At 37.3% G+C, this 27,202-nt stretch overlaps 1 protein-coding gene across 2 annotated transcripts in view; it reads right to left on the minus strand.

The window, feature by feature from the left end:
- Window positions 1–846: 846 nt before the first annotated feature.
- The window catches only part of SUGT1 (SGT1 homolog, MIS12 kinetochore complex assembly cochaperone), a gene marked incomplete at its 5' end in the record, with an annotated part of 44,303 nt that continues 17,947 nt past the window's right edge, over window positions 847–27,202 (minus strand). For both annotated transcript variants that reach the window (XM_079721677.1, XM_079721678.1), the window contains 3 exons: window positions 847–967; window positions 10,694–10,875; window positions 14,978–15,068. In XM_079721677.1, coding sequence (XP_079577803.1) covers window positions 866–967; window positions 10,694–10,875; window positions 14,978–15,068 — 375 coding nt within the window. In that variant the 3' untranslated portion in view covers window positions 847–865. The remainder of the gene's footprint in view (window positions 968–10,693; window positions 10,876–14,977; window positions 15,069–27,202) is intronic.

Genomic DNA, 27,202 nt, shown 5'->3' on the forward strand with positions numbered 1-27,202 from the left:
TACATATTACTCTCTCAGTAGCTGCCCTAAACCACCAAAAGCAAAGTAATCATGGGGCTATAAGAAGAGAGATTTTCTAATAAAGAAAAAAAGAAGAAAAAAAAAAAACAAACCAAACCACCAGTCTTGTAATTTCAGGAATCCTGCTGTGGCAAAAGCAGCAAGAAGTGGAGCTGGGCTCTCCTAAATTACTGTTTGACCCCGCTTCACAGATTAGCCTTCAGTACAGTTAAATTTGCAGCATGATAAACTCAGGTGTCAATGTTTTGTACAGGAATTTGAAGGGTAAGGACCAAAATTCTCAGTGCAATTACAAATACTTCCCATAAAAATAATCAAATGGGAATCCCGTGATAAATAATTTCTCAAAGTTTTCATTATAAACTTAAGAAAAAGGTAAATAAACCAAACTTCTTCATAGAAAAATTGTATTTACAACTCCATTCAAAAGCAGTTTTTAAAAGCAAACCATTTAACACTGAAATTGAGAAATCTATGCTCACCCAAAGTTGCCACGTCTAATAAATTATTAGCAGAATACTGCATCAAAAATAAGGCAATAACCCAAGATATCCCATTAACAATTTCTCCACTCCCACAACTAGGTAGAATTAATCTATCTAGTAGCAAATGATACTTCATTCCGTTTCAGCATATCTGAAGTCCTTAAGGACAAAAGTGATAAAACATGATCTTCATTCTTCATTAGACTCTTAGAACACTTGAAGGAAAATAATTTCTAAAGCACAAAGAGGTATAATCCTTTAAAAAGATGTACTCAGTGTTCAAAATTCATGAATGCAGTATAAATACACAATGGGTGTTAGCTGAATATATGCAATACAGTGATAGCAAATTAATTTATTTAGTACTTTTTCCATTCCATATCATCAGGAGGATTGATTTCAACTTTCCTTTTACCTACATCAGACCAGTTGGTACTCAAAACTGTACCACCAGACTCCATCTGCAATAAAAAATAAAAATAGATTAATTATTGGCCCATAAAATCAAAACAGAATATTTCTCTAAAAACATTCCAAGCATAGAGTCCCAAATATAAGCTATGTTTGGCTCAATATACACAAGACAATATTCTGGTTTAACCTTAGGCTTTCCAGATAAGTTACCATATCGTGTAAAAATCTGAAAAGGAAACTCTAGTTAGGTAGGAGGACCATGTCCACATACACTGCCATATAAAGCACCATGTCTCCCTGCTAATCAGCATAGAGGTATATGTGGAAAAACTACCTTGAGATGAAAATATTGGGTTGGCCAAAAAGTTCCTTCAGTTTTAAAGTAAAAATAAAAGACACATTTTTCATTTTCACCAAGAACTTTATTGAACAACGTATTCACCATTTTGTTCCCCTACCTTCTGCCATTTTTCAGGCAACCTCATAATTCCATCTTCCCAAAACTTATCTTTTTGAGCAAATAACTGTCCCAGGTGCCTTTTGCAGTCTTCCAGGGAATTGAAATTTTTCCATTAAGAGAATTTTGTAAAGACCGAAATACATGGAAATCCAAAGGTACAATAATCTGGTGAATACAGTGGATGAATGAGAACTTCTCAGCCAAGTTGTAATCGTTTTTGCCTCGTCATCAAAGAAACATATGGTCTGGTGTTATCCTGATGGAAGATTATGCGTTTTCTGTTGACTAATTCTGAACGCTTCTCATTAAGTGCTGCTTTCAGTTGGTCTAACTGGGAGCAGTACTTGTTGGTATTAATTGTTTGCTTTTCCAAAAGTAGCTCATAATAGAGGACTCCCTTCCAATCTCACCATATACACAACATCACCTTCTTTGGATGAAGACTGGCCTTTGGTGTGGTTGGTAGCGGTTCATTTCACTTGCCCCATGATCCCTTCTGTTCCACAATATTGTACAGCATCCACTTTTCATTGCCTGTCACAATTTGTTTTAAAAACGGAACGTTTTCATTACGTTCAAGTAGAGAATCACATGAGGAAATACAGTCAAGAAGGTTTTTTTCACTTATGTGGAACCCAAACATCAACGTGATTAACATAACCAAGCTGGTGCAAATGATTTTCAACGTTTGATTTAGATATTTTGAGTATGTTAGCTATCTCCCGCATGGTATAACATTGATTGTTCTCAATTAATGTCTTGACCGCTATCAACTTCAGCTGGTCTACCCAAACCGTGAAGCATCGTCCAGTGAGAAATCTCCAGTACAAAACTTCACAAACCACTTTTGATCAGTCACAGCACCTTCTCCATACACTGCACAAATCTGTTTTTGCGTTTCAGTTGCGTTTTTACCTTTCTTGAAATAATAAAGCATAATATGCAGAAAATGTTGCTTTTTTCTTCCATCTTCAATATTGAAATGGCTACACAAAAATTCACTAATTTTGATAAGTTTTTTAAAAATGCACCCTGATATGACAGCTGTTACAATACAATCTAACAAAATTGTTTCGAATGAAGTTAAAGACAACTAAGCACTACTAGAGCCATCTTACTGGGAAAACCGAACAAACTTTTTGGCCAATCCAATGAAATTGGCTCCCAAAGAAAACGATAATGTAATCTTTTACTGAGCACAGTAAAGACTTTGCAAAGTAAACTCTTTCTAGTTGGACAGAACTTTAAGAACCCCTTCTTAATGTTCTCTCTATGTCAAATATACACAAGTGTATGCTGGAATTATTATTATTATTATTATTATTTTTTTTTTTTTTTTGCGGTGCGCGGGCCTCTCACTGCTGTGGCCTCTCCTGTTGCAGAGCACAGGCTCCGGACGCGCAGGCTCAGCAGCCATGGCTCACGGGCCCAGCCGCTCTGCGGCATGTGGGATCTTCCCGGACCGGGGCATGAACCCGTGTCCCCTGCACTGGCAGGCAGACTCCCAACCACTGCACCACCAGGGAAGCCCTGGAATTATTTTTAAATCAAGGTACATCCACACACAGACACATAAAGTTAGTGTCTCAGTAAAGCACTGGTCACCTATTTACTACCCACTGAACATAACAGCTACCAACAAACCTAGCATATTCATAAATACATTTAAAAAATAAAGCTGTAACTGTTAATGCAATAAAAATTCACTGATTTGGATCACAGCAAAGAACAGAAAATTGTTAAAATCTAAACATTTAAAAATAATCAGCTATGTTACTGGTGAATGTATAAAGTTACGTATGCTACCATTACACTGGAGCCTCAAAATAATCCCAATGCCCCACACTCTCTACCAAGCTCCTTTCCATGGGTTCCTTTGCACGGGATGCTCTTCTCTGTCCCGGTTCTTTTTATGTCTTTAGTTATCCTCCAAACATGACATGTCACCATCTCTCTGTGGCCTTCTTTGACCCTGGTCAGGACTCTAGCTACTCTTGTAGGACTTGTCTATGACACTGCACTGATAAAATTTTACGAATCTGCCTTCTCATACCTGCTTCCCATCCGTGGCTCCAAACTAAAGCTGAGAGTTTCTAAGAGGAAAGAAACATTTTACCAATACTTATATCCTAGATCTAAGTGCAGTGGCCTGGCACACAGTAGGCTGCAAATAAAATACTGAACAAAATGGGACAAGTTTATATAATAACTACTCCTAAGAGAACTAAAGGAAGCAGATTTAATTTATAATCTGATCATATTTGCTGATGACATTTATTTTCCCCTTTCTTCTTATGGACTGCAGTGCAACTGAGCACTTCCCTGATTGTTCTGTATATGTTGGTCTTTTTGCCCAATCAGACAGAGAGATCAGAGATAAGATAGAGTCTGTTTCTTTGTACAGGCAGACCTTGTTTTATTGTGCTTCACTTTACTGCACTTTGCAGACATTACATTTTTTACAAATTGAAGATTTGTGGCAACCCTGCATCAAGTGAATCTACTGACGTCATTCTTCCAACAGCATGTGCTCACTTCATGTCTGTCACATTTTGATAACTCTCTTATATTTCAAACTTTTTCACTGTTATTATCTTTGTTATGGGGATGTGTGATCAGTGATCTTTGATGTTACTACTGCAAAAAACTATGACTTGCTGAAGACTCAGATGATAAAGTTAGCATATTTTAGCAATAAAGAATTTTTAAATTAAGGTACATGCATTATTTTTTAGACATAATGTTATTACACACTCAGTAGACTACAGCATAGTGTAAACATAACTTTCATATGTACTGAGAAACCAAAAAAGTGTGACTCACTTTATTGCAAAATTTGCTTTATGATGGTGGTCTAGAACTGAACCCACAGTTCTCCAAGGTATGCCTGTATTCCCCCACAAAGACAGAAGCAAGCCCTTGGTATGTTCCAGGTCAATGCTGCCAAACAGATGGCTTATTTTATGCATACGTATGGTTCAGTTACACTTAGCAAAGTTTCTGTATGAAAATGGACACAGATTCTATAATATAACTTTGAAATCTCACACACTATTTTGTCCAGTAAGTCCTTAAAAGTCAACACTGAAACTGATTTCAGGGAATTCCCTGGCGGTCCAGTGGTTAGGACTCCACGTATCCATTGCAGGGGGCACACATTCAATCCCTGGTGGGGAAACTAAGAGCCTGCAAGCTGTACAGTGCGGCAAAACAAACTAACAAAATCCTGATTTCTCCTTTTGGAGGCATTAAGTGAGAGTACTTTTTCCTAGCCTTCCCACTAAGTACAACTAAAAACCTTGTATGTTATATAAATAACAAATATAAGACAACTCTAAAAGGTGAAAAGAAGACAAATCAGCTAGGGACCTTGGGACCCAAGGAACAACACGGTGGTGAGTTCTTTGGGTTTTCTTTTTGCCTTATTTTTTTCCGAGAGCTGGAACTGAAGAAGCTGGAAATGCCAAAGGGTGCAAACAAAAGAAGCCCCAACAAAAGCCTGATTTCTCTAGCCAATGGACAAAGACAAACAGAAAGACAGAAAACTTTTAGACAATAATCACTCTAGCTAAACACCACAGTAATAAACTGTGGTCCCGTCCCCACCCAGGCCAGTGAAGGCTGAATGAAGAGCCTAGACTTCCACCCATGCTATGCTATCACAAACTGGCCTCCTCTGTTGCCTGTGGTGTCAGTGGAAACCACGTGGGGAGCTAGAACTCCTACCTATTCCCAGCAGTAACAAGGAGATGCCCTGGGGTGTCAATGGAGGTAGAGTGGGGTACCTGGATTTCTACCTCCACCTGGCAATAGTGAGGTAGTGACTTCCCTTCCTTTGCCAGAGGGGTTGTCAGAAAAAGCCACCTAAGACAGATGGTTTAAATAAGATCCAGAGTCTTGTAACATGAAAATGTCCAGATTTCAACTGAATATCACTTGGCACTGGTGAAAAACACCAAGAACCAGGAAGATTTCAGATTATATGTTTAAAAAGAGAAGACAATCAATAGATGCTAACACAGAGATGAAAGAGATGTTAAAATTATCTGACACATTTTTAAAGCAGTCAGGGTAAAAATGCTTCAACAAGAATTATGAACTAGCTTGAAACAAATGAAAAAAATAGAAAACCTCAGTAAAGAAACAGAAGACATAAAGAAGAACCAAATGAAAGTTTTGTAATTGAAAAATACACTTGAAATAAAAAGGTCAGTGAACGGGCTCAAGAGCAGAATAGAGAGAATAGAGCAAAGAATCAGTGAACTGGAAAACAGAACAATATAAATCACCCAATCTGAATGACAGAGACAAAACAGAGACAAAATGAACGGTCTCAGGAATGTGTAGAACTATAACAAAATATCCAATACCTGTGTCATCGGGTTCCAGGAAGAAGAAAACAAAGAAGGTAGGTCTGAAAAAGTACTCAATGATATAATGAATGAAAAGATCCCAAATTTGGCAAAAGACATAAACCTACAGACACAAGAAACTGAGCAAATCCCAGCCAGTATAAACCCAAAGAAATCCTTGTCAATAGAGAGAATCTGTTATGGACAGATCTACCCTGAAAGAATGCCCAAAGGAAGTTCTCCAAACAGAAGGAGGGACTTCCCTGGTGGTCCAGTGGTTAAGAATTCACCTTCCAGTGCAGGGAACATGGGTTCAGTCCCTGGTCAGGGAACTAAGCCTGTGTGCCTCAACTACTGAGCATGTGGAGCACAACTAGAGAGCCAGTGTGCCTCAACTACAGAGCCCACACACCACAACTACTGAGCCTGAGCATCACAACTAGAGAGAAGCCCACGTGCCGCAATGAGGAGCTCACAAGCCACAGCGGAGGATCCCGCATGCTGCTGCAACTAAGACCTGATGCAGCCAAAAATAAAATGAATAAATATTTTTTTAAGAAATGAGAGGAGACAATGTGTTCAGGAGTTTAAAAAGAAAAAAAGAAAAGAAACAAAAATGGAAACCTGAAAGTCAGAAAGGAAGAAAGAAAGGTCACAATATAGGTAAATGCAAGAGTTTGCTTTTCCTCTTAAGTTTTCTAAATTATTATACTGCATGATGTGGTTTCTAAACATATATAGAAGAAATATTTAAGAAAATTATAAATGAGAAAAAGTAAAAGGACATAAAGGGAGGTAAGGTTTCTATACGTCATTCAGTGTCAAAAAAAAATGACACCGGTAGACTATGATAAACTAAGTATAATATAGCTAATATAAAATCTAGAGCAACCAAAGATACACTACAAAACACTATAGATAAATCAAGATGAAATTCTAAAAAATGTTCAAGTACCCATTAGGAAGGCAGGAAAAACAAAAACAAAATACAGAACAAACAGAAAACTTACATGGTAGACATAAGTAAGTCCAATAATTACATTAAATGTTAAGTGCTCCAAATGCATCAATTAAAAGAGATTGGCAGAATAAATTAAAAAAAAACATGACCCAACATGCTGTCTAAAAGAAATTCACTTTAAATATGACTTAGAAATCTGAAAAAGAATGAATATATATATGTATAACTGAATCACTTTGCTGTACACCTGAAACTAACACAACACTGTAAATCAACTCTACTCCAATAAAATTTTTAAAATAAAATAAAATAATTTTTAAAAAACGACTTAGGTAGGTTGAAAGTAAAAGGATGGAACAAGATATATCATGCAAAAATTAACCAAAAGACATAAGAATCAGCTATATTAACATCAAAGCAAAGAAAATTACCAGAGTTAGAGAATGACATTATATAATGATACAAAGGTCAATCCACCATGAAAATATAGCAATCCTAAATGCATATGAACCAAACAACAGAGCTGCAAAATATGTGAAGCAAAAATTGACAGAACTTAAAGGTGAAATCAATAAATCCACAATTATAGCTGAAGACCCTCTGTCAATCAGTAGAACAGTAAGACAGAAAATCAACCAGGAATATAAAAAAACTCAACAAGAGTATCCATCAACAGGATCTAAGTGACATTTATAGAACACTCCATTCAACAAGAGCAGAATATACATGCTTTTCAAATGGAATATATACTTAGGATAAGAAGTCTCAAGTGAAATCAAAATATACACTGAGCTGAATAAAAATGAAAAAGTAACATCAAAATTTGTGGGAGACAGCTAAATTCTTCTGAGAGGGAAATTTATAGCATAAACACATATAATAGAAAAAAGAAAAAGGGTCAAATCAATAATCTAAGCTCACATCCAAATAACCTATTAAGAAAAGAATAGCAAAATAAACCCAAAGCAAGCATAAGGAAGAAAATAATTAAAAGCAGAAATAAATGAAATTTAGAACAAAAAAAAGGAAAAATTTAAGATCAACAAAAAGCTGATTCTTTGAGGAAAAAAAAAGTAAATAAAATTGACAAACCCTAGCAAGACAAAGGAAAAAAAAAAGAGAAAAGACACAAATTACCATTATAGGAATGAAATGGGCATTTCCCTTCAACGCTGAAGGGAACCCTACCAACACTAACAACTTAAATGGACCAATTCCTCAAAAACAAACTACCATAAGTCACTCAATATGAAATAGACAACCTGAAGAGTCCTATAAGCTATTAGGATAACGAAATTCATAATTTAAAATCTCCCAAAAAGAGAAGTATCAAGGCCTAGATGGCTTCATTGGTTTAAAGAATCTTTAAAGACAACACTAACTCTACAAATACCCTCCCCCCAAAAAAGAAGAGGATGGAGCACTTCCCAATCCATTCTATGACGTATTACCCTGATACCAAAACCAGAAAAAGCACCAAAAAAGAATACTGTAGACCAACATGCCTCATAAATATAGACACAAAAATGCTTAAAGTATTTAAAAATAGAATTGAGTAATATATAAAAAGAATTATACACTATGACCAAGTGGGGTTTATCCCAGGGATGCAAAGCTGGTTCAACAGTAGAACAGTAGAAATCAATCATATTAATCATATAAAATCACCACTTTGACAAACTAAAGAAAAAAATCACCTAATCGTATTGACCACATGCAGAAACACTGCAGAAAAAGTATTTGACAAGTCAACAGCCATTCATGATAAAAATCTCAGAAAAAAAGAAATACAGCAAAACTTTCTTAACTTGATAAGCATCTACAAAAACCTACAGCTAACATTATACTTAATGGTGAAAGACTGAATGGTTTTTCTCTTAAGATGGAGAAGAAGGCATCGGTGTCTACTCTCACCAATCTTATTCAACATAGTGCTGGAAGTTCTAGCCAATAAAAGGAAATAAAGGGCACACATATTAGAAAGGAAGAAATTAAACTGTCCCTATTTGAAATACCTCCTTAGGTAGGTTTATTCTTAGGTATTTTATTCTTTTTCTTGCAATGGTGAATGGAATTGTTTCCATAATTTCTCTTTCTGATCTTTTGTTGTTAGTATATAGGAATTGCAAGAGATTAAATTGTCCCTATTTGAAGATATGATTGTCTACATAGAAAATCATAAGGAATCACAAGCAATCTACCAAAAAAAATCTCCTAGAACCAGTAAGTGAGTTCAACAAGGTAAATACAAGATAAATACAAGATAAACATTAAAAACAAAACAAAAACCCCCTGTATTTCTAGATACTAACAACAAACACATGGATGCCAAAATTAAACATATAATACCATTTATAATCACTCAAAGAAAAAAGAACCAAATACTTAGATATAAAACACACAACTGGGCTTCCCTGGTGGCGCAGTGGTTGAGAGTCCACCTGCCGATGCAGGGGACACGGGTTCGTGCCCCGATCCCAGAAGATCCCACATGCCGCGGAGCGGCTGGGCCCGCGAGCCATGGCCGCGGGGCCTGTGTGTCCGGAGCCTGTGCTCCGCAACGGGAGAGGCCACAGCAGTGAGAGGCCCGCGTACAGCAAAAAAAAAAAAAACAACACACAACTACTGAAGCCCACGCACCTAGAGCCCGTGCTCTGCAACAAGAGAAGCCACTGCAATGAGAAGTCTGTGCACCTCAACGAAGAGTAGCCCCCGCTGGCCGCAACTAGAGAAAACCCACGCGCAGCAATGAAGACCCAATGCAGCCAAAATAAATAAATAAATAAATAAACAAACAAATAAATAAAAATGTTCTCTATCTTAACTGTCAATATCATGGTTGTAATATTGTAATTCTGCAAGACGTTTCTGCTGGGGAAAACTGTAAAGGACATAAGGGATCTATCTCTATTACTTCTTCCAACTGCATGTGAGTCTACAGTTATCTCAAAATAAAAAGTTTAATTAAAAACAATTCTTTTAAGGCAATAGTGAAAAGCACAATCATGATCAGTTACCACTTGGTAACTTACATGGAATATCTGAGCCACAAACACACTTATTACCTATATATTAATTTTAATTATTAAATAATAACTTTAACTTTCTACTGTAAATATAAATGCCTTAAAAGAAGACAGTGACATTTCCAGAGCTACGGGTAAAAGTCAAATGATTACAGCTTCAAGCAAAATCTACATGGTTGGGCTTCCCTGGTGGCGCAGTGGTTGAGAGTCTGCCTGCCGATGCAGGGGACACGGGTTCGTGCCCCGGTCCGGGAAGATCCCACATGCCACGGAGCGGCTGGGCCCGTGAGCCATGGCCGCTGAGCCTGCGCGTCCGGAGCCTGCGCGTCCGGAGCCTGTGCTCCGCAATGGGAGAGGCCACAACAGTGAGAGGCCCGCGTACCACAAAAAAAAAAAAAAAAAAAAAACTACATGGTTCTACAGTGATGACTAGTCATTAAAATCTCAGAACTTGAGACCTAATTCAGGTGGTATTCATGCCCTGGCAAAAAACCTGAATTTTCTTAATCAATACGGAAATTATTAACAAACCAACGATAATTAATGTGCACCTTCTACTTGGCAAACACTGTTCTGGAAGTTTCCCTTCTATATTCTTCATCTGACACTGAGATTATACATGATACCAGAAGGTAAACACCGGAAGCTCACTCAGCTATTGTGATAAATCCAACTGGAATAACTCTATATCACCCACTAACTATAACCCTGGTATTTCTTAAGACTTCCCAGTTCTAACTCCCTGATGAAAAAATTTACTTGGAACATACCATTTGTTTCTCACCTCCTCCACAAGTTCCCAACTTCCTCAATAATTACTCTAAGTTTAGAGCAAGAACAAATGTTCAGACAAAGTCCATTCAAAATGGCCTCCCAACTATAGTACATGCAATCTGATCTCAAATTACATACTTTTTTTTTTAATTTGTGAAATTTACTACTACAATAGATTTTCTTAAAGTTTATGTTCTTACAAATGATTTGTTCATGGCACGTTTCACTTCATCAGAACCATCTGAATAGATCTGCTGAAATAATTTGTTTAAAGCTGCATCTCCCTCCAACTTCTCATTCTTTTCTTCTTCTTTGATCTCACCAACCAATTTATCCCAATTTCTTGTATAATGAGATGATGATGGATACAGGTTCTTTACATCTATGGAGTAAAAAAAGACAAAACTGATTAATCAACATGTGATTATGTCAAGCATATGTAACTTTCTGACCATGGTGTATACAACATTTTAGCAAATAGTTTTAAGTCACTGAATTTCATGTTTGTAATAAATGTCTTTCTGATATATAAATCAATAATTAACATTTACACTTCTAAAAACTCAATCAGTTAGCATAATGTAAAATCTGGGAATTTCTTTTGAGCAAAATAACTCAAAGTGTAAACTTTTGGTACATTACGCAAAATTAGATTAAAAAACAGATCCTTCGGGCTTCCCTGGTGGCGCAGTGGTTGAGAGTCTGCCTGCCGATGCAGGGGACACGGGTTCGTGCCCCGGTCCGGCAAGATCCCACATTCCGCGGAGCGGCTGGGCCCGTGAGCCGTGGCCGCTGGGCCTGCACGTCCGGAGCCTGTGCTCCACAATGGGAGAGGCCACAACAGTGAGAGGTCCGCGTACCACAAAAAAAAAACAAAAAACAAAAAACCCAGATCCTTCATGTTAATAATAGGAGAAACTGGGTGAGAAGCACACAGGAACTTTTATGTTTACAAAAAAGGTGCAAAGATAGTACAAACAATTCTAAAAATAGTAATTTTTTTAAAAGATGCTTCATTAACAAATTTCTCTAAACAGTTTTAATAAATGTTAAAAATGTGGCTTCTCCTGAGGTACTTATATCTTTCAGAGCAGAAATAAGCTGAAAGTAATGAATTGCCAGGCCATCTGCCAGTGAGTTAAGACTCCATCCTCTCCCCACATTAAAAATATTAGATTACTTCAGTAGGAGAAAACAATAAAGAATTCCTGAATGTTGAAAAATACTACATGTGATGATCTAGAGTTCAGTGCCCACATCATGCACATATAGAAAATAATAATATTTGTAGGGCACACTGGGATAAACAGAGGCTGCTTGCAGCCAGAGAGGCAACGAACCCAGGGACTCAGGCACTGCCAAGACTGCCCCAAAGACCCAGGGAATCAAGATCTTCGCACACAAATAATTAAAAAGTAACGAAACAGGTTACCTAAGAGCTGTAAGAGCAGTTCTGTCCACTATTCAATGGAAGTATAATGTAAGCCACAAATGCGACTCACATACCTAATTTAAAAACTTCTAGTAGCCACATTACTAAAAAGAATCAGGTGAAATGTATCCTAATAATATGTTTTATTTAGCCTAATACATGCAAAATAATATCAGGTCAACATGAAATCAATATAAAAATATTAAGATATTTTATATTCTTTTTTTCATACTAAGTCTTCAAAATCTGGTATGTATTTTACATTTGGAGCACATCTCAATCCAGACTAGTCATATTCCAAGTGGTCAACAGGTACAGGTGGCCCGCAGCTACTACCCTGGACAGAACAGCTATAGAGCTTTAAAAAAAACCTGATTCAAAATTTCCCTATGAGTATATTAGGACACATGAATGCTAGTCTAAATGCCCCTCTTGCACTGCTGCCTAGAGCTCTATATATGCCCTTTCTCAAAATAGTTGAGAAACTACTAATTGTTCATTCTGCTCTTCCATCCCACAACAAAACAAAACCACAGCACACCACAGGGCAAGCATACTGTTTTCCACATTTTATCTACCGTTCCTCTAAAAGTAATCTCCTCTGTCTTCTGTACATTTTCACTACTAGCCAGGGAAACAAAAACATGCGTGCCACGGTAAATTAAGAACCTAGGAAACATGGGTTTAATTAATCCTAATGCTGATTCGCCAGATGGGAACACAGTTCTAATCTCCATTTCACAGATAAGAAAGCTGACCCAGATAGGTTAATCAACTTGCCCTTATCTGCAGTCTCCAGCTTGTCAAAACTCTGACAAGCATATTAACTCCTTACAAAAATATAACAGGTCAGGAGGAATAGCATCTTGAATCTCCAAGGCACTGAGTTTAGAGAGTTTGTAACTATAACACCAAAAAATCTTTAATCTCAGAAAAACGTTAACACCTGTAGAGATGGTAGATGAACTACGGAGAGACAGGTAACCTAACTTCCTTGCTTATTCACTATAATATTGATATCAAATAACTGCAAAGATACTCATGTCAGCAGAGACTTCCATTGTTAAAAATGCAGCAACAAGCAGTATCACCCATGGGTCAGAAGAACCAGAGCCAGGCTCTAAAGAGCTGGATTTAGTCCCAGACAATGAAAACTGCTAGGTAATCTTAGGCAAGTTGCTTAACCTTTCTGAGCCTGTAAAATAGGAAGAACAATACTAGGCTACCTACTATCAGGGCTGCTGTTAGACTTAGGTGATACACTATACTTAAAGTGTTGATATTTCTTTTAAAAAATACTTTAAGCTATACATAAACCTCAATCCAAAAGTATCTGGGAGTCAGCCCCAAGAAAAGCGCATGACACCTTTACTATACCTTTCACATAAAGCGGGAAGCAGAAGCTTAATAAATAGCTTATATACCAATTTGAAGTATTTCAATTCTTAAAAATTATCTATTGGTGTCAATTCCCTGGCTTTGTTAATCATGCTATAGGTTAGTTACGATATTATCATGCAGGGAAACTGGGTGAAGGGTACATGGGAACTCTATTATTTCTGCAACTTCTCTTAGAATCTAAAATTATTTCAAAATAAAATTTAAAAATGATCTGTTGGCTAACTTAAGTGTTTTCTACAAAGTGCCACAAGGAAATTGTATTTTCTGTTATAGAAGAAACCAGTGAAAAATCTAAAAGTAGCTGAAACTTAGAGTTACCTCTTTTCAGTCATCAAATCAGAACATTATCTCTAATCAAAGGAAATTTCTCTCCATTCATTAATGAGGCCATTGCTATAAAATAGTCTTAGACTGTAGTTCTAAGTGTGTCCTACAGATTAATCATTCCATTAGAAAAATACCTATGTGCCTATTGCCTATGCTCAGAATTGACCACAACATAAAGTAGTCTGTCCCTTGAAGGGTTAAGCAATCAACCTTAGTTTTCTACTCTACCCCTAAGCCTGCCTTAGGCCTTCATTAGCTGTTTGCCTCCACCTCTTAGAAATATACTGAGGGACTTCCCTGGTGGTGCAATGGTTAAGAATCTGCCTGCCAATGCAGGGGACACGGGTTCGATCTCCAGTCTGGGACGATCCCACGTGCTGCGGAGCAACTAAGCCCGTGCGCCACAACTACTGAGCCTGCGCTCTAGAGCCCATGAGCCACAACTACTGAAGCCCGTGCTCCACAAGAGAAGCCCCCGCAACAAGAAGCCCGTGCACCACAACGAAGAGTGCCCCTGATCGCCACAACTGGAGAAAGTCCGCGCGTAGCAACAAAGACCCAACACAGCCAAAAATAAATAAATAAATTTATTTTTTAAAAAAGAGAAATATACTGAAATGGGGAACTTCTCTGGTGGTCCAGCGGTTAAGACTCGGTGCTCCCAATGCTGGGGGCCTGTTTGATCCCTGGTCGGGGAACCAAGATCCCACATGGCACAACTAAGTCTGTGTGCTAAAACTACTGAACCACATAACTAGAGAAGCCCACACACCACAATGAAGACCCAGCACAGCCAAAACATGAGACACAGACAGAGAGAGAGAGACAGACAGAGAGACATAGACAGAGAGAGAGAGAGAAATGGGCTAGATACTTTTCACTGTGAAGCCCTGAAATTCCAGGAAATTAGAGTTGACATAATTAGAAGAAACAGAAAGGAATAAATAAGAGGGGAGAAGAGAAGAGGAGGAAATACATCAGCAGAGTAAACTACTAATTCACGTAAAACACAGAAAGAAAAAATAGGAAAGGCCAACACACAAAAGGCAACAACCCCCAACTGATGTCACAAACTGACATGATAAACAATAAATCCCAATTCCCTCTGGGCTTTTGCTGCCATTTATCTGTATTCTTATGGAGTTTAAGAAGTTAGAACCATCATAAGAAATACTCTGTTTTCATTACAGAGCAACCTCCTTATATTCAATGTATCTTACCTTGGGAACATAAATAATGAAAGCAGAAAGAATACTCATTACTATTTAATTTCAACTATATAACACAATATGAATTTAAAGCTCATCAAGGCCAGAAAACAAACCTGTTACGAACGGTCTGGGGTTAGGCACATCTCCTTGTCCCTCTAGCTTTTCCCATCTCACAGCCTCTGGCTTTTTCATTTTAATTTCAATCTGGAGGAAACACCAAATAAAATCTATTATTCAATGTAAAATACACCAAACAGTGAAAAAAATGCAACTTCTTTAACTTATCAATGTTTTATAGGAATTAATAGTGTCTTCGAACAGTTTCCTTAAACTATACAAAGTTAAATTCGAAAAACTTGAAACATTTATTTTGTTTCTACTTAAAAGCCACCCTTCAAAAACAATATACATACACACTATAAACTACAATTAAGAGTCTTGAAATCCATATGCTTTTCTTCTTCTAAAGCAGTGTTGTCAATCAGGGGTAATTCTGTCCCCCGGGGAAATCTGGCAATGTCTGGAGACACTGCTGGGTCATCACAACTGAGGTGGGAGTGAGGAGTGACATGGGGTACTGCTAAACATCCTACAACATACAGGGCAACTCCCATGACAAAGAATTATCCAGCCCCAAATGTTAACAGTGCCCACCACTGAGAAACCATGTTCTAAAGGAATTACTATATTTGCATGTACATTAACCTGTTTTAGAGTAGAGAAATTCATTCCATTGTATAAAAATGATACAAGTGAAACTGAGGGCAGTCATCAGTTAGATCCCTTAAACTATAACTTGCTTGATAAATAACATCCTGTAACCTGCCTTCACTGATTAAGCTCACTTTAATTGTTCTTGCAAATTGCATACCCTCCAAGTTTCATGTAGCTTGAACAACGTATCACAAGACTCCTTTAACCATCCCCTATATAAAACACCTCTGATATATAGGGCATTATAGTAATGGTAACTGTTTTCCAGGAACATGGAGCTACTCTTGCTCAGTTCAAACCAGTCAAGACCACTGACCACTCAACTGGGCCGTCTCGAGAATCTCATGGATGACCTTTTGACATCAGAGGGCAAAAAATCTTCACCCCCAAATCATGCTAACGCCATTTTCTGAACATGCATCCCATGAAGAAGCATGTAACTCAGATATGCCTACACAGAACACCGATGACCTCACTTCATCATCGTTTCCCACACCTCAGACCAACTTGCTTCTTTATCCCATAAATATCCCAAGCCCCTCACCTCTGGTGAGGCAGATACAAGATGTGTTCTCCCATCTCCTCATTCGGCTGCCTCACGAACAAACCCTTTCCCTTTTGCAAACCCCGGTGTCCCAGTGTTTGGCTTGCTGTGCACTGGGTCAATGGACCTGGTTTGATAACACAAGTTATGCTAACATTTTTACAATCATTCGTTCAATAATCATCAAACACCTACTGTGACCAAGAAATAGTCTTCAGGAATGTGAGGGATTTTTTTTAAATACTAAAGGCATTATCCTTGACCATTCAGTAGTATGTGAAATACTTGAAAAAAAAGTTACTCAAAAGGCAACTAAATGTTCTAAAAGCTCAGGAGAGATCACACCTGGCTGTGAATAGGACAGGTTTCGGGGCACCTTGCAGGGCTGTGAGGGGTAGGAGCATGTGCAATGGTGGAAAGGTTAGGTCTCCAGAGGCAAAGGGAACTGCATAAAACTGAAGCCCTGAGGCATGAAAGGACACACTGCATCAGGCAGCAGGATGTGTGTCAGAGCAGTGAAAAATACAGAAGGAAAAAAGGTGTAAGACAGACCATGAGGAGCTTTGGAAGGCTAAACTAAGGCCATTTACTACAATGAAATGTTAAAAGCATCCTAAAAGCATCTTTAACTCTCTCATCAAGGCTGCTCCCTTAGAAACTACCCTTAACCCTAACATACACTCGCATAGCATTTACCTTATGCTTTCCTTATTCAAATAATGCTCTCGCCCTCATTTTTAGCCTAGCAAAAATAAGCATTTATAGTGCTGGTAAACACAGTTATAATTATTATGCAAATAGTTTAAGAATCAACTTAGAATTTTATATTCTAACGCTTTTTCTAAGAAAAGAATTACACTTTTGTAAGTAGAAAAAACACCCAGAAGACAGACTTTACAAAAAGAAAAGCCTACTGTGTCACACTTTGGTTCTTTGACCCCTTTGGGGAAGATGAATCATTTAAATTAACAATTACTGGTAATCTTTCTACCAACAGCATTTAGGGGGAGAATCCTTAAAATGTGCGTTTTAAAATACTTTAACAAAACACTAAAAGAAATCTGCCAATATTTTCAGTCAGATATGAAGTGATGGAATGGAAGGGTATTTTCTTAAGACACATAGAAATGTAACAAAAAATGTTTTCATGAGAAAAACAGGGAACAAATCTCACTAGAAAAGGGGCAAAACAATGAGCATTTTTAATGTAATTTACATGTTTAAATTCTACATAAATAAAATCAAACATTTAAAAGGATCTCCAGAATTCCCTAAAATGAACTATGATTAACTTTTATAAAGTAAAATACTATCAATATTTTTTCATACACAGTATTAAGTGAAAGTACTCTGATTATTTTAAGCTGTCACTGCTGGGATATTTATCAAAAAGGGTCAGAAATCCAACAGCTGGCAATGACACAGAAATAGTTACTGAAAAGGACAATTAATATTATACTAAAATTTAAAACTGCATCTTGCTCCTTTAATTTTCAACTCATCCAGAAATGAAGACCTCACAAACAGCGTGTACATCCAAACTATCCTTAACTAACCTCAGCCACGGGGCACCCTATATCCACACGTGTTCCGGAGCTAAGCACCATCTATAAAAAGTCCCTTGTTTCACATGAAGGGCACTCACATCTCTGAAAGCCTCTATAACCTAAATAATTGTGCACTATGAACAAAGAGGCTTTATAAAGCCAAAGCCCTAAGTCACAACCTGTTTCAACAGAGACATGCTGACCTGAACTTGAAATTATACTGAATCCATTCATTAAAAGAGGTACACATAATAAACCATTTAAAACAGCTTTTTTAAAAGGTAAAAGGGGTGAGACTAATATTCTATGAATTCCTTTTTACACCTACTTCACTTTTAATGCTTATATATGCTTTTAAAAATGATTCTGACAGATACTTCTCAAATTACCACCAGTACAATTTCAGATATTTTTACTGGGACCATTAATCAGCCATTCTATTTTTATTTAAGTCAAAAATAATTTAAAAGTTAACTTAAAACTTTGGTAGTTTATAACTAATGAGAACCTACTGTATAGCACAGAGAACTCTACTCAGTGCTCTGTGGTGACCTAAATTAAATGGGAAGGAAATCCAAAAATGAAGGGATATATGAATATGTATAGCTGATTCACTTTGCTGTACAGTAGAAATGAACACAGCTTTGTAAAGCAACTGTACTCCAATTAAAAAAAAAAATCTTTGGTAGTTTGCTTGAATGTTGCTCTCATATGCACAGGGAAGGCTTTCAATGTGCCATAATATCCCAAAGCAGTATTCACAAACTACTAATAAGAATCCCTCTTTTGTTGGGTTGTCAGTTTTCAATATTATGTGTACTACCACCCACTTCTAAGGTCTCCTTTGCACAGCAGACAGTTTAATTTTTTCCAATGAATGGAACTTCAGGTTTAAAGAAAAGCCATACTGCTAAAGGATCATGGCTCTTCCAGACACCACTTTCTTAAAAAGAGGTAAGTGACCTCCCACTTACTACTACAAATTGATGGTGAAGGAATCTTTCCCAGAGACTAGAGGGCTGTGCAGTTTACTGGTAAACTTTTTTTTCTGGCAAACATTTGGGAACCATCTGTTTCAAGCCTGCAGTCAATAAATAAGTGTTTCCTGATCTCTAGAATGCAGCTTTTCCAGTATTCTCTCACTCAGCTCTTTGCACATTTAATTACAGTATCAAAACCCTCTGTCCAATATTAGAATAGCTCAGTCTTCCCTGAGGCCAGACTGCACATCTACTGTCTTTATTTTTACACTCAAATCATTTTATAATTGTTTTTAATGCAAAAGATGGTAATGAATGAAGAGGAACTGAATAAACTTCTCCAAAGTTCTAGAAGCTCAGTTCAAGTATTTACTGAGTACCTACTGTGAGCCAGGCACTGTGCTGGTGCATAAGACCACCACCTCTATTCTTCTTGAAGAAATCAATCAGAAGACACATTCCCATAAACAAAAAATTCCAGCATCCATCATCTGTAGTGACAGACCTAAGTTTTGGGAAATATCTAATTATCTGGAAGGAAGTATGCCAAAATGTCATCAGTAATGAGACTGAGTGATTACATTCTCAGCTCACTTATATTTTTCCAAATTTTCTATGATATGCATTTATTGCTTTTACAACCTGAATAAAAATCTAAATCATCAGTATGAAATAATAGCAGTAATATTTACTGAGCACTTATTACATACCCCATGTACTAAGTGCTTCATATATATCATCTCACTTAACAGAAAGTGAGAGGAGAAAACCACCTATATTTTAGAGATGAGAGAGCCAATGAATAGAGTAACCTGCTGGAAGTGTCTTTTTCTGCTAGAAGTTTTGCTTATTTTATTTCCTCAGAAATAAGCAGAGGTTGAGGACAAGTCAAAAACAGTCAGTTGTGTAATTCCAAAAGAGTCACAAATAGGTGCCACTTGCTGGATGTATGACTAATCACACTGAGCCTCAGTTTCGCTTGTAAAATGGGATTAATAGGGTCTACCTCACTTAGGATTCTTTTGAGGATTAAATAAAACCACATATGAAAACAATATAGCATTGTGTCTGGCAAGTAACAACTGAATGCTATTATGAATATCTTCATCATTGTTACAATTAGCTGAAAATCTAGGCACATTATCTTACATCTCTAAGTTCAGTTTCCATACCTGTAAAAAGGTAATAACAATACCTACACCATGCAGTAACTGTGAGGATTACATGGGATAATACACAGCAATCAAAACAGTTACCTACTGTAATTCTCCAAAGGTCAAACAACATGGCATGGCTAAAAAAGCTACAGTAAATGCCTATCATGAAGTACTTTGCTGTAAAACATCTAAGGGCATAAAAAAATACCCATAATGAATAAGTTTAACAAGACAGATACAGACAGTATGGACAGTAAAATCCTTTTCTTTTGAAAATAAATGTATATACATTAATAGAAAAGGCAGCTCTACAACTTGTGGATATCAGCAACTAAAGTTACTTAAAAACACAAACAACAACAACAACAAAAAAACCCCTATTACCACAACCGTATCAAAAAGGCATAACAAAACAATAATCCAAAACCCCACACACATCTGTGTGTTTAAAAAAGCAGTGGTATCCTGCCGGGACACCTCCAACCCCATTATATCATCATTAAGATTCTTCTATGAATATCAAGAAAAGGAATGTTAAAACTTCTCAAATTTTAGTGGGTTAAGAAGGCAGAAGGGGGCTCTTTTTCTCTAAGACACACATTTTTATTTCCCACAATTTCAGTTAAAAGCCTTCATATTTTATATTGATATAATACAAAAGAAATTACTTTGACTAAAAATAGGAACACAAGAACATTTCCACAAGGGCAAATTTACTCCAAAGGATTCTGAGAATTCTAATTTTTTCTTACAGGGAGTGAATATTAATCTTTAAAATGAATATTTCACAGCATAGCTGTTACTGAAGTTATAATCCTGTGATTGTGATGAGAATATTGCCATGATATTAACAAAATGAAATAAAAGAACCATTACAGTTTCTTAATAAAAAAATGGATTAATAGGCAGATGTGTAAGCTGGTATTCAGTAGAACGTAGAAATAACTATCAAAGGTACTAAAAAAATATGAATTCTGACTAAGAAAAACATATTACATATTACACTGTAAAACATTTAATTAAGGGAATTCCCGGCAGTCCAGTGGTTAGGACTCAGCACTTTCACTGCTGGGGCCCAGGTTCAATCCCTGGTCAGGGAATTAAGATCCTGCAAGCTGAGCAGTGTGGCACCGCCCCCCCCCTAAAAAAATTTAGTTAAGAAATGCTATTTCAGTATCTTAAGGATACTACCTCTTCCTCTTTTCACTGCAAATTATATTTCATTTGAATTAATAACACTTAACCAATGGTTATACATAAATATGCAACATGCATATTTGAAGGTGAGAAAGAAAACAGGATTCTCAAAAGGCAAAGAAATAGCCCTTTTAAACCACAGATTTTACAGAATCTCTAATTTCAGGAATATTTTCCCAAGCAAAATGCACCCTTTTATCCAACCACATAAATGATTCAAGACACCTGCAAACGTATGAAAAGCAAATTACTATTTTTCCCTTTTAGTGTCATCACTAAACAAGACTCAGTAACCCAGAGAAAGACTTTCAGTATTTTAACATTGTCTCCCTCTGCTGTATAAAAAGATTCAAAAATTTCATCATTTCCATTAAGATATAATTAAGTACAATTCTTTCCATTTGTTTCCCATAAAACACAGCTTAAAAACTGGTAGTTTAACAAATAAATATGTATTACTTTGGGTTAGGACAATAAAAATAATCATCCTCCCGAATATATCCTACAAATATAAATTCTTTAGTCCAGACAGAAAAACCTATGAAAAGAAGCAACTGCTTTACAGAAGGATAAGTATTTTTCCTGGGCCACACTGAACAATTTAGTAACTTGTGAACTTGGGGAAGGCATTTTAAGTCCATGAACCTCAATTTCTTTTCACCTGTAAAACTAAGAAGGAAAATACTACACCCTGCCAACTTCATAAGGCCAACATCAGAATCCAATATAAATTCATTCTCTGAACAATTACTGACCACCCACTCACTACAAACAGTGCATAGGGCTAAGGTTGCCAAATTTAGCAAATGAAACATACTTATATTTAAAAATTATTCACTGATTGCCAGCCCACCAAGCTGCAGTGTCAGATCAGCCATTTCTCACTAGTCACTGATGTGAAGTGCCGGGTGTGAGGCCTCTGCATGAAGCACCCTGTGAACAAGTGAAACTAGAGGAAGCACAAAGGAAAAGAAAAAAGAAAAGAACTGTGTCTTGCGAATTCCTCTTGCAAGAGCACCATAATCACAACCAACTGCTGAACAATCATCGACAGGAAGACACTGGAACTAACCAAAAAAAGATACCCCACATCCAAAGACAAAGGAGAAGATGCAATGAGATGGTAGGAGGGGCACAATCATAATAAAATCAAATCCCATAACCACTGGGTGGGTGACTCACAAACTGAAGAACACTTATACCACGGAAGTCCACCCACTGGAGTGAAGGTTCTGAGCCCCACGTCAGGCTTCCTAACCTGGGGGTCCAGTAACGGGGGGAGGAATTCCTAGAGAATCAGACTTTGAAGGTGAGCGGGATTTGATTGCAGGACTTTGACAGGACTGGGGGAAACACAGACTCCACTCTTGGAGGGCACACACAAAGTAGTGTGCCCACCAGGACCCAGGGGGAAGGAGCAGTGACCCCACAGGAAACTGAACCAGACCTACCTGCTAGTATTGCAGGGTCTCCGGCAGAGGCAGGGGGCAGACGTGGCTCACCACGGGACAAGGACACTCGCAGCAGAAGTTCTGGGAAGTACTCCTAGGTGTGAGCACTCCCAGAGTCTGCCATTAGCCCCACCAAAGAGCCAGGTAGGCTCCAGTGCTGGGTTGCCTCAGGCCAAACAACCAACAGGGAGAGAACCCAGCTCCACCCATCAGCAGACAAGTGGTTTAAAGTTTTACTGAGCTCTGCCCACCAAAGTAACACCCAGCTCTACCCACCACCAGTCCCTCCTATCAGGAAGCTTGCACAAGCCTATTAGATAGCCTCATCCACCACAGGGAAGACAGCAGAAGCAAAAAGAACTACAATCCTGCAGCCTGTGGAATGAAAACCATAATCACAGAAAGACAGACAAAATAAAAAGGCAGAGGACTATGTACCAGATGAAGGAACAAAATAAAACCCCAGAAAAACAACTAAATGAAGTGGAGATAGGCAACCTTCCAGAAAAAGAATTCAGAATAATGAGAGTGAAGATGATACAGGACCTCGGAAAAAGAATGGAGGCAAAGATAGAGAAGATGCAAGAAATGTTTAACAAAGACCCTGAAGAGTTAAAGAACAAACACCTAGAAGTATTAAAGAACACACAAACAGAGATGAACAATACAATAATTGAAATGAAAAATACACTAGAAGGAACCAATAGCAGAATAACTGAGGCAGAAGAATGGATAAGTGACCTGGAAGACAGAAAGGTGGAATTCACTGCTGCTGAACAGAATAAAGAAAGAAGAATGAAAAGAAATGAAGACAGATTAAGAGACCTCTGGGACAACATTAAATGCACCAACATTGACATTATAGAGGTCTCAGAAGGAGGAGAGAGAGAAAGGACCCAAGAAAATATTTGAAGAGATTATAGTTGAAAACTTCCCTAACATAGGAAAGGAAATAGCCACCCAAGTCCAGGAAGCTCAGAGAGTCCCAGGCAGGATAAACCCAAGGAGAAACAGGCTGAGACATATAGTAGTCGAAATGACAACAATTAAAGACAAAGAAAAATTATTAAAAGCAACAAGGGAAAAACAACAAATAACATACAAGGGAGCTCCCATAATGTTAACACTGATTTCTCAGCAGAAAATCTACAAGCCAGAAGGAAGTGGAACGATATATTTAAAGTGATGAAAGGGAAGAACCTACAATCAAGATTACTCTACCCAGAAAGGATCTCATTCAGATTTGACAGAGAAATCAAAAGCTTTACAGACAAGGAGAAGCTAAGAGAATCCAGCACCACCAAACCAGCTCTACAACAAATGCTAAAGGAACTTCTCTAAGTGGGAAACACAAGAGAAGAAAAGAACCTACAAAAACAAACTCAAAACAATTAAAAACATGGTAACAGGAACACACATATTGATAATTACCTTAAACGTGAATGGATTAAATGCTCCAACCAAAAGACACAGGCTTGCTGAAAGGATACAAACACAAGACCCACATATATGCTGTCTACAAGAGATCCACTTCAGACCTAGGGACACATACAGACTGAAAGTGAGAGGATGGAAAAAGATATTCCATGCAAATGGAAATCAAAAGAAAGCTGGAGCAGCAATACTCATATCAGATAAAATAGACTTTAAAATAAAGAATGTTACAAGAGACAAGAAAGGACACTACCTAATGATTAAGGGATTAATGCAAAATGAAGATATAACAATTATAAATATATATGTACCCAACAAAGGTGCACCTCAATACATAAGGCAAATGCTAACAGCTATAAAACAGAAAATTGACAGTAATACAATAATAGTGGGGGACCTTAACACCTCACTTACACCAATGGACAGATAATCCAGACAGAAAATTAATAAGGAAACACAAGCTTTAAGTGACACAAGAGACCAGACAGATTTAATTGATGTTTATAGGACATTCTATCTGAGAACAGATTACACTTTCTTCTCAAGTGTGCATGGAACATTCTCCAGGATAGACCACATCCTGGGTCACAAATCAAGCCTTGGTAAATTTAAGAAAACTGAAATCATATCAAGCATCTTTTCTGACCACAACGCTATGAGATTAGAAGTCAATTACAGAGAAAAAAAGGTAAAAAACACAAACACATGGGATGTGGCAAAAGCAATTCTAAGAGGGAAGTTTACAGCAGTACAATCCTACCTCCAGAAACAAGAAAAATCTCAAATAAAAAATCTAAACTTACACCTAAAGGAACTAGAGAAAGAAGAACAAACAAAACCCAAAGTTAGTAGAAGCAAAAAATCATAAAGATCAGAGTAGAAATAAATGAAATAGAAACAAAGAAAACAACAGCAAAGATCAATAAAACTAAAAGCTGTTTCTTTGAGGACATAAATGAAATTGAGAAACCTTTAGCCAGACTCATCAAGAAAAAGAGGGAGAGGACTCAAATCAATAAGAATCATAAATATAAAAGAAGTTACAATGGACACCACAGAAATACAAAGCATCATAAGAGATTACTACAAGCAACTCTAGGCCAATAAAATGGACAACTTGGAAGAAATGGACAAATTCTTAGAAAGGTATAACTTTCCAAGACTGAACCAGGAAGAAATACAAAATATGAACAGACCAATCACAAGTAATGAAATTGAAACTGTGATTAAAAATCTTCCCATAAACAGAAGTCCAGGACCAGATGGCTTCACAGGTGAATTCTACCAAACATTTAGAGAAGAGCTAACACCCATCCTTCTCACACTCTTCCAAAAAGTTGCAGAGGAAGGAACACTCCCAAACTCATTCTTTGAGGCCACCATCACCCTGATACCAAAACCAGACAGATACTACAAAAAAAGAAAATTTCAGACCAGTATCAGTGATAAATATAGATGCAAAAATCCTCAACAAAATACTAGCAAACAGAATCTAACAACACATTAAAAGGATCATACACCATGATCAAGTGGGACTTATCCCATGGATGCAAGGATTCTTCAGTAGAGGCAAATTAATACACCATATTAACAAACTGAAGAATGAAAACCACATGATCATCTCAATAGATGCAGAAAAAGCTTCTGACAAAATTCAACACCCATTTATGATAAAAACTCTCCAGAAAGTGGGCAGAGAGGGAACCTACCTCAACATAATAAAGGCCATATATGACAAACACACAGCAAACATCATTCTCAATGGTGAAAAATTGAAAGCATTTCCTCTAAGATCAGGATCTAAGATCAGGAACAAGACAAGGATGTTCTCTCTTGCCACTATTATTCAACACAGTTTTGGAAGTCCTAGCCACGGCAATCAGAGAAGAAAAAGAAATAAAAGGAATACAAATTGGAAAAGAAAAAGTAAAACTGTCATTGTTTGCAAATTACACGATACTATACATAGAGAATCCTAAAGATGCCACCAGAAAACCACTAGAGCTAATCAATGAATTTGGTAAAGTTGCAGGATACAAAATTAATGCACAGAAATCTCTTGCATTCCTATACACTAACAACGAAAGATCAGAAAGAAATTAAGGACACAATCCCATTCACCATTGCAACAAAATAGAATAAAATACCTAGGAATAAACCTACCTAAGGAGGTAAAAGACCATACTCAGAAAACTATAAGACACTGATGAAAAAAATCAAAGATGACAAAAACAGATGGAGAGATATACCATGTTCTTGGATTGGAAGAATCAATATTGTGAAAATGACTATACTACCCAAAGCAATCGACAGATTCAATGCAATCTCTATCAAATTACCAATGGCATTTTTTACAGAACTAGAGCAGAAAAATCTTAAAATCTGTATGGAGACACAAAAGACCCCAAATAGCCAAAGCAATCTTGATGGAGAAAAACAGAGCTGGAGTAATCAGGCTTCCTGACTTCAGACTATACTACAAAGCTACAGTAATCAAGACAATATGGTACTGGCACAAAAACAGAAATATAGATCAATGGAAGAGGATAGAAAGCCCAGAGATAAACCCACACACCTATGGTCAACTAATCTACAACAAAGGAGGCAAGGATATACAATGGAGAAAAGACAGTCTCTTCAATAAGTGGTGCTAGGAAAACTGGACAGCTACATGTAAAAAAATGAAATTAGAACATTACCTAACACCATACACAAAAATTAACTCAAAATGGATTAAAGACCTAAATATAAGACCAGACACTATAAAACTCTTAGAGGAAAACATAGGAAAAATACTCTTTCACATAAATCACAGCAAGATCTTTTTTGACCCACATCTTAGAGTAATGGAAATAAAAACAAAAATAAACAAATGGGACCTAACGAAACTTCAAAGCTTTTGCACAGCAAAGGAAACCATAAATAAGACGAAAAGACAACCCTCAGAATGGGAGAAAATATTTGCAAACAAATCAACGGACAAAGGATTAATCTCTACAATATATAAACAGCTCATGCAGCTCAATATTAAAAAAACAAACCCACTCAAAAAACGGGCAGAAGGGCTTCCCTGCTGGTGCAGTGATTAAGAATCCGCCTGCCAATGCAGGGAACATGGGTTCGAGCCCTGGTCCGGGAAGATCCCACATGCCACAGAGCAACTAAGCCTACGTGCCACACAACTACCGAAGCCTGCGCGCCTAGAGCCCGTGCTCCACAACAAGAGAAGCCACCACAACGAGAAGCGCACGCACCGCAACGAAGAGTAGCCCCCGCTCACCACAACCAGAAAAAGCCTGCACGCAGCAACAAAG

Source organism: Hyperoodon ampullatus (assembly GCF_949752795.1).
Source record: "Hyperoodon ampullatus genome assembly, chromosome: 16".
Taxonomy (NCBI): Eukaryota; Metazoa; Chordata; class Mammalia; order Artiodactyla; family Ziphiidae; genus Hyperoodon; species Hyperoodon ampullatus.